Source organism: Aegilops tauschii, chromosome 6, assembly GCF_002575655.3.
Source record: "Aegilops tauschii subsp. strangulata cultivar AL8/78 chromosome 6, Aet v6.0, whole genome shotgun sequence".
In the NCBI taxonomy this organism is placed as follows: domain Eukaryota; kingdom Viridiplantae; phylum Streptophyta; class Magnoliopsida; order Poales; family Poaceae; genus Aegilops; species Aegilops tauschii.
The window spans coordinates 493,028,129-493,036,272 of record NC_053040.3 but is presented as its reverse complement, the minus strand read 5'-3'; the positions used below and the strand labels follow the sequence as shown (position 1 = coordinate 493,036,272).

Sequence of the window (8,144 nt, the reverse complement as noted above, 5' to 3'; positions counted from 1 at the left end):
ATAGACAAGAACAAAAGGTGGCTTAGTTGGTTATTAGGCTCAACAACTATTGCATAAACCTGGGTTTGAATCCTCTTTTAAGCACTTTTATTTTCTTTTCATACTATGCAGCGTAAAACCAGAAAAACCCACTAGTGATTTACTACGGTTTTTGAGAGAAGAAAAAAAAAATCAGTGGAAGCGAGCGTGGGATGATAGCGATCAGGTAGGAACGAGTCGTTCAGATCTATCGCTAACTTCCAGTTGACTAGAAGTTGCCCTGGATAGAGCTCGGCAACCATCTTGGAGTACAAGCCAAGATAGTGGCAGCTAGAGGTCGGTTGGATTCATGTACGTAGTAATGTTGAAGCGAGAACAATATTGACTGACTTGGTGAAAGGAGACGGGTAGAATACGGACGAAGCCGTCCCTGCCATCGTCGGCAGGAATCACCCAACTTGAAGAATCTGCATTTTTTCCCGACATTTCCGCTCATTAATAGAAAATGCTAAAATACAATGCATGTTTTTCTTCAGGTTTTTTATTTTCTTTTTCCTTTATTTTCAACACATGTCTACCTTTTTCAATACACACTGTTCATTTTGGTACAGATGTGTAACATTTTATTGATACACGTTGAACGTTTTTTCTAATACACTATATACTATTTTTTCAAATACTTGTCTTGAAATTATTTCAAACACATGCTAAAAAATTTTTAAATACACATTGAACTTTTTTTAATGGCATGAAATATTTTTAAAAAACTACATGAACAATTTTTTAAAATGCCACATTTTTTTCCAAAATGCGTGAATATTTTATTTATTTTTTACTAAAAGGACCACACTCTACATAGAAATTATGAATATTTATTTAAAATGTCACGTACATTTTTTATAGCACACGGACAATTTTTCGACATTGTATAAACATTTTGTTAAACTGTCACGTACATTTTTTTGAAACATTGGATTTTTTTGAAATATCATGTACATATTCTCAAATGAGACGAAATAAAGTTTTTAAAATTATGCAGACATTCATTTTCACATTGTATAAATATTCTTTGATAAGATTGTACCAGCTTAGTTTTACAGCCTTGCTAGGCCCACGCAAAGTTGACCGGCCTGATGGATAGATGCGTCATCAGGTAGCCCAAAGCCCAAACTGAGGAGCACGGCCGAGCCATCAGCTGGAGCTTCCATCCATGGCTCTGCTCCGCGCCGCCGCCGCCGCCCTCCGCCGCCGCGCCCGCGTCGCCGCTCTCCCGGCCATCTCCCCCTTCCCCCACACGCACGGCCAAACCTCCTCCCCGTCCCCCTCACCCGGTCCCGTCTCCAACCCCGCCGCCCGGCGCCACCTCATCACCCTAAGCCGCCGCGGCCCATGCCTTCGCCCGCCCTCCGCCTCCGCGGCGGCGTCCTCCCACTACATCGACAGGATCTTGCTCCCCAGCAGCTTCTCGCACCCGCTCTCGACCTCCTCCCGGGACAAGGACACGGACAGGGACAAGGAGGAGAGCATCCCGCCGCTGCCGCCGGCGTCGTGGGTGGAGAGGTTGCTGCCGGAGGCGGCGCGGCCGTACGCGATGCTCGCCCGCCTCGACAAGCCCATCGGCACCTGGCTCCTCGCCTGGCCCTGCATGTGGTACGCTTGCTAGTTCCTTCTACTGACATCACCACCATGGCGTAGATCAGCAGGATCAGCTCACCAAGAGATTAGTAGAGAGCAGCCTGAGCTCACATTTTCAGATTTTCTTTGTGCACAAACAGACTTTTAGTTAATAGGTTTAGTCAATTTTGAAAATTTTGAGTCATGCTCGATCTTGTGGTTTAGGAAGAAAACATCTCATGTTTGTCAGCACCAGAGCAACTTCTCTTACCCTGTTATGCATTACTTAAGGAGCTCCTTTGACCTTTGCTTCATAGGTCGATCACCATAGCAGCGATGCCGGGGAAGCTCCCCGACTTGAAAATGCTGGCGCTCTTCGGGTGCGGGGCTGTCCTCCTCAGGGGGGCTGGTTGCACGGTGAATGACCTTCTCGATCGCGACATTGATAACAAGGTGATTCTGCTTTTTTTCCCCTGGTTGCTGACAACACTTCAGAAGGGATCGGCTGCAATTTTAAATGATTAAATCTGTCAGTGTGTTCCATGCTCACAGCTTAGCTGGAATGTAGCAAAATTAAGTGTTGACTGTCCTGACCATAGTATATCAGTAGCAGCTAAAACTAATAGCATAGTGAAACCATGGAGACAAAAATATGCTAACTGAGGTTATAGATAGGTTTGATGTACATCATACTCTTAGATTTGTGTGCTCTACTGCTGCTGCATTACTTCACTCAAGTGGATCATGCAGTGAATTGATGATGGATACGTTACTTGTGTAGGTTGAGCGCACCAAAAGCAGGCCCTTTGCATCAGGCGCTCTAACCCCTTCTCAAGGAGTGGCCTTCCTTGGAGCTCAGCTACTGCTGGGATTGGGCATTCTTCTCCAACTTAACAACTTCAGGTAAATTGCATGTTCTTTTGCTTGTGTGACTGGATTGTGCAGTTTGCCTGTTTTGGATGCTCCAGATTTCTTCCAAACAAACTGTATAGTAATTGACATTTTGTGGAATCCACATAAAGTATCTTTTAAAATCTTATACGTGCCTGTTGATTCGTTTTTGGTTATAGTTGTCACAAACTCCAAAGGATTGAGAGCTTGTCAGATGCATTTCCTTCCATCATTATTGTAATGTTCACCTCTAAATTTGTCTACTTGTCCATGTAGCCGTGTTCTTGGGGCATCTTCTCTTCTTCTGGTGTTTTCTTATCCCCTGATGAAGAGGTTCACATTTTGGGTATGTAATACACAAATGCTAGGTTCTACTACCATGATATTGCTTACAGAGAGTGATCACTTAAATACTTCTGGTGCATTTTTTGACAGCCTCAGGCATATCTCGGCTTGACCTTCAACTGGGGAGCTTTGTTAGGATGGGCTGCTATCAGAGGGAGCTTAGACCCTGCAATCATCCTTCCACTGTATACTGCTGGTATATGTTGGACATTGGTGTATGATACCATATATGCACATCAGGTATTTTACTGGTGTCATTCTTTCATATCTAAACTGTGCAAAAGCAACTTATCGGTGGTTTCTTATGATCATATCCGTTACATGTCAGGACAAAGAAGATGACCTCAAAGTAGGTGTCAAGTCCACAGCATTAAGGTTTGGGGATTCAACCAAGCAATGGATCAGTGCCTTTGGCGCTGCATCTATTGGCAGTTTAGCGCTCAGTGGCTACAATGCTGAACTTGGTTGGTGCTCATTACTCAGAATGTCACGTTCTACGAAGAGCTTATTGTTTTTAACATCATATTGACTACATGCTTTGATCATGTTCGACAGCGTGGCCCTACTACCCTCTCCTGACAGCTGCAGCTGCACATTTGGCATGGCAGATTTCAACCGTTGACTTATCTGACCGTGCAGATTGCAACAGGAAGTATGGCCCTTTACATTGAATCTTCACTCTTCACTGAGATATACAAAAACAAATTTTGTATTCATTGTTTAGTTACAACCTTGAAGTGCTTAGACAGTTCAACTCATTGTCTTTAATCCCTACACTGCAGATTTGTCTCAAATAAGTGGTTTGGAGCTTTGGTATCCAGTGGAATTTTGTTGGGACGACTTGCGTCGTGATAGATACATACAGTCAGGCGCGATGTGCCAGTACGTTCTTTTCTATAGAATTTTGATAGCTCTGACAGAACCAGTACATTTCTGTGACTAGTGCGAGAAGGACAGAGAGATTGTTTTAACCTTGTCATCTGCTAAGTGCAGCGTACTGCAGAATGAACATCTGTAAGTTCTGTTTCTCTCATAGCCTGTGCTTTTCCGAGTTTCGTCTGCACTGAACATTGATTGAAGGCGTGCCCTGACGACAAGTTTCGCTGCTGCAGCAGGTTATTTACTGGGCGTTTCGTCGTTCCCCGTTCTCTCCCCGGTGGCAAAGCAAGGAAAACAGGGGAATAACACTGTTGTAGAACACATTGCTGTGCATTTATGTGATTATTATTCTGATATAGGGTCTCCACGACGAGACCAACGATAGATAATCCTCTTGGGAGCTCAAAACATGATTCAGCCTAACACTGAATATTTGGGAAGATGGCTGTCAGTCTTTCAGTTCATTTTTCACACCTGTGGGCTGTGACTAGCTCAGAGTGGCTGGGCAAAACTCTTGGTGCAGTAAACCGAATATACCGATGGATTAGTGGTGCATTGTGTTTGCCTCCATGATCTGGTTATCCCGTGACCCCTGTCATGGCTCTATTGTGCGTTTACCGTTTGACATGCTTTTGTGCTGGTTGTTTGATCTGGTGAATGAAGACTGGCATTATTATACTGCCAGATTAGGAAGAGTGATTCTGTACCTAGTGCTATAAATGTACTCCCTCCGTTCCTAAATATTTATCTTTCTAGACATTTCAACAAGTGACTACATACGGAGCAAAATGAGTGAATCTACACTCTAAAATATGTCTACATACATCCGTTGCCAGGCTGTCCGGTTGTGTTGGCAACTTAACATACTTTAAGTTGTGGAGGCCGGGGCCGGGTTTCATCAGATCTTTACAGCAAATCTGCCTTTCTAGGTAATCGAAAGGCGACCAAAGTTGTTTGCACCTTTGCTGTTTGTGTTATCTACTAGTAAGTACTATCGAGTTGTTGTCATTACTGTAGCTTTATTATATATGGTGCTGTGAAGAAATCTTACCTAGTTCTTGTAAATTAGGAGAGTAGCTTCCAGTGTAGTGAGCTAGTGGCTAATGGAAGTAAGTGTGGCAGGTGTAAAGGCACTTACTTGCCTTAGTTTGCCATGCCACTCTATTTTTGAGAGATTTAGGGAGTGTTGGGAGTCCCTCCACTCCCGATTCCGCTCGTGGAGCCGAGGGAGCTGCAGGCTAAATTAGCGGAGCTGCAAAATAGGTGCTCCGCAGATCCCTGTAATTTCGCGGAGCCGGGTGGATAACCGAACAGGCCCTTAGAGAACATTTGTCAACTTTTACAAGATACATATGTCTACAATCCAATGGAGTTTGTTTAAATCCAATTTCCATCTACATATAGAGAATTTACTTGACAAATTGATGGTAGCACCACTAGCACTGGGCTTTTTAAAGACTTTGTGGAGGTTGCTACCGTGCGATGGTATAGCGGTAGCGCCTGAGGTGTGGTTTCACCGGATATCCGCCCCGGTAAACTCCACGAGGCCGCAAATCTATTTGCCACTGGATATTCGGCCCAAGTGATGACCAATGTCGCTTGTGGGATGATGACATGTGTAAAATCCATTTGCCACTCTCGGATGTTTTTTTTTTTGCCGTTGTGCACGTTCAGTTGAGAGCTGTATTGATGAGCCTCTCCACCATGTCGCCACATTGGGGTGCTGCTCATGGTGGTCGGTGCACTGCACTCTGTTCCCATTCTATTGGTGAACAGAGTGCAGCCGGTTCAGTGTTGGTCGCGGCTGGCTGTCACCCACCCACCGGAGCAGCACGCTGACTGCACTCTGTGCACCATCGTACCAGCTAGCTGCACCGACGCCATCACTATCTCGGTGTCCTGTGTGCACTTCTCATGGCCACACATCGTCACTGGAGGGCAGGTTGAAAGACAGGCATGGCACCCTTGGCGTGACCCACTGTTAACCGACACTAGCTACTCCTACTAGTCTGCATCCTCTCCTTTCCCCACATCCTCCATCCATCTCGTTTGCAATGGCGTCCGCCTCCTACGCTCCCCCTCTCCTCCTCTTCGTCGCCGTCACCCTGGCGGCGGCGATGGGGGCCGTGGACGCGCATCATCCTCATCCGGCGCCGGGCGGCGACGACGATCGTCATCTCACGGTAAACTGACCAAACTTTTCTCGCGCTCACCGGTGAGTCAACTCCCAGTTTCTTCATGCCTCGATCTGTTGCGTGACGAATCAGTAGCTACCGGTTACAAGTTCAAACTAATCCTCATCTATTTATCATTCTCTAGCTAAGCTAGCTTCTCTTCGTGTTCGGTTCATTATTTAGTCTTCTTCTTGCAATAAAAAGGATGAATCCAGTGGTTGATCATATATAAATAGACGTGAGGCAGAGAAGGATACGCGCGCGGCCGTCCCAAGGGGGCGGACGGGCCTGCTGCTATTAATTCACGCTCTCTCTACCTCTCCACACATTTTGCTTCACGCATGCACCTCCATCTCCATCTCCATCACCCATCCATCCATCCATGGCGGTCTCCAAGCCTCTCTTCCGCGCCGCCGCCGTCCTCCTCCTCGTTGGCGCCCTGCTCGTGGCCGTGGACGCTGATGGTTCCTCCTCGGTAAACAGATAGATGAACACATACATTTGCTCTGAACCAATGTTACGAATCCAGAGGTGCATCAGCCTGATTAAGCTAACTAATCACTTCCTGCGCATAGCAAAGAATGCAAGTTTCTTGCTTTAATTTGGTCTCCACCTCTGTTGAATGACTCGGAGGTGAAATGCCATTGATTGATATGCCTACCCCTGTTTAAATTTGTTTCTTTGTCTTCTTCTTCTTCCGCAACCCTGAATTTACTTCGACACAGTTTCAGACCATGAAGAAATATATATATGGTGCTCGGTTTCATATGTTCTGTAGCCATTGCATGCTCGATGATTACACATGTATACGGTGCAGGCGGCGGGCGGCGGCGGCGGGAGGACGCTGCTGGCCATAGACTGCCCCAAGGCGTGCGAGGCGCGGTGCGGGAAAAACTGGAAGAACGAGATGTGCAACAAGATGTGCAACATCTGCTGCGGCAAGTGCAGCTGCGTCCCCTCCGGCACCGGCCAGGACACCCGCAACGAGTGCCCCTGCTACGCCAACATGAAGAACACCAAGAACGGCAAACCAAAGTGCCCCTAAAGCTAAACTAATGAATCACTCCTCATGCAAGGTGGGCTAAAAATTATGATTCCATCCATCAATATCTCCGCCGCTCGACGCTGTTGTTCATCTTAGCCTGCCATTTTCCTTTCCCTTTGTTGTGGATCATATAGAATCGTGTATGCTAATGTGCTAATAATGTTAGTATAAGCTGTTTAGGTCCTACTCCTAGAAGGGAGGAGGAGGTCAAGAGAGGTAGATCGAAGCTCCATCTTCCGTTCCCCTCTTGTGTACTCATCATCCATTATGTATCTGTATTGCAAAATATGTAGTGTTGGAAGCAGTCTGGTTGGAAGAGTACGCTGGTCTTGAGGTTCAGTATGTGCTGCTCCATTGAATGACGTGCAGCGTCTTGTGGATCCTTTTTGTCTAGCTGGGCAGCACTATTTTCTACCGTCGTCCTATTTAAACGTCTGTAAAAAAAATCCTCCTGTTTAAACATGCAGCAAGTCATTAGAATTTTTAATTAGGAAATAGTATACGAAGATAAAATAGGGGATGTAGCTCAAACGGTAGAGCACTTAGAATGCGTTTAAGAGGCAGGGGGATTGATACCTCCAATCTCCAGTTTCAAATTTTTAGATTTAGAATTATTTTGGCGATCGATTTGATTTTTTCCACTACCCAAATACTCCCTTCGTCCCAAAATAAGTGACTCAACTTTGCACTAACTTTGTACTGACTCAACTTTACACTCTTAAACACATATTATAAATGCATATGACTCCAATTCATAATTATGGTCGATTTAGATTTATTTTGGCGATCGATTTGATTTTTTCCACTACCCAAATACTCCCTCCGTCCCAAAATAAGTGACTCAACTTTGTACTGACTCAACTTTACACTCTTAAACACATATTATAAATGCATATGACTCCAATTCAAAATTATGGTCTTGAATTTAATTTCTCTGTCCAACCAATTCTTCCAATTCTATAGCATAGCAGAAGAGAGCAAACACATTGCAATTTTAACGTGGTCATTGACGTTGTCCTTCTACCAAATCCATAATCTTGCGCGTTCAAATTACTCATATCCATTCTCAAATTTATCTCACTGTAAATCTTGCAAAAAAAACTAAAATGGTCGCTTAAAATTCCTCAATGACTACAAAACGACCTTCCGTTATATTTATGCCTTCTTTTTTAATCATAAACTCTGCAATAGTCGTAAGACACCATCATCTTTTGATG

At 44.9% G+C, this 8,144-nt stretch overlaps 2 protein-coding genes across 3 annotated transcripts; both read left to right on the top strand.

The window, feature by feature from the left end:
- The first annotated feature begins 1,111 nt into the window (after positions 1 to 1,111).
- LOC109771358 (4-hydroxybenzoate polyprenyltransferase, mitochondrial) lies at positions 1,112 to 4,263 on the top strand. Of its 2 annotated transcripts, none has more exons than XM_020330051.4 (9): positions 1,112 to 1,629; positions 1,911 to 2,046; positions 2,375 to 2,496; positions 2,761 to 2,830; positions 2,920 to 3,069; positions 3,158 to 3,293; positions 3,385 to 3,481; positions 3,612 to 3,843; positions 3,942 to 4,263. In XM_020330051.4, exons 1-8 carry the CDS (start codon positions 1,190 to 1,192, stop codon positions 3,679 to 3,681), a joined length of 1,221 nt encoding a protein of 406 aa, XP_020185640.1. In that variant the 5' UTR covers positions 1,112 to 1,189; the 3' UTR covers positions 3,682 to 3,843; positions 3,942 to 4,263. The 2 variants fall into 2 exon arrangements, with proteins under 2 accessions (XP_020185640.1, XP_020185642.1); XM_020330053.4 differs by having other exon boundaries at positions 1,139 to 1,629; positions 3,945 to 4,263.
- A 1,364-nt stretch (positions 4,264 to 5,627) lies between these two features.
- LOC109771373 (cypmaclein) lies at positions 5,628 to 7,243 on the top strand. Its single transcript, XM_020330068.4, has 2 exons — positions 5,628 to 5,891; positions 6,700 to 7,243. Exons 1-2 carry the CDS (start codon positions 5,763 to 5,765, stop codon positions 6,925 to 6,927), a joined length of 357 nt encoding a protein of 118 aa, XP_020185657.1. The 5' UTR covers positions 5,628 to 5,762; the 3' UTR covers positions 6,928 to 7,243.
- The last annotated feature ends 901 nt before the right edge of the window (positions 7,244 to 8,144 follow it).

Coding starts and splice junctions, on each gene's coding strand:
- LOC109771358 (XM_020330051.4), top strand. CDS start 1,190: ATGGCTCTGCTCCGCGCCGCCGCCGCCGCCCTCCGCCGCCGCGCCCGC. Junction 2,497..2,760: donor CTCCAACTTAACAACTTCAG/GTAAATTGCATG, acceptor TTGTCCATGTAG/CCGTGTTCTTGGGGCATCTT. Junction 3,294..3,384: donor TGGCTACAATGCTGAACTTG/GTTGGTGCTCAT, acceptor CATGTTCGACAG/CGTGGCCCTACTACCCTCTC.
- LOC109771373 (XM_020330068.4), top strand. CDS start 5,763: ATGGCGTCCGCCTCCTACGCTCCCCCTCTCCTCCTCTTCGTCGCCGTC. Junction 5,892..6,699: donor ACGACGATCGTCATCTCACG/GTAAACTGACCA, acceptor TATACGGTGCAG/GCGGCGGGCGGCGGCGGCGG.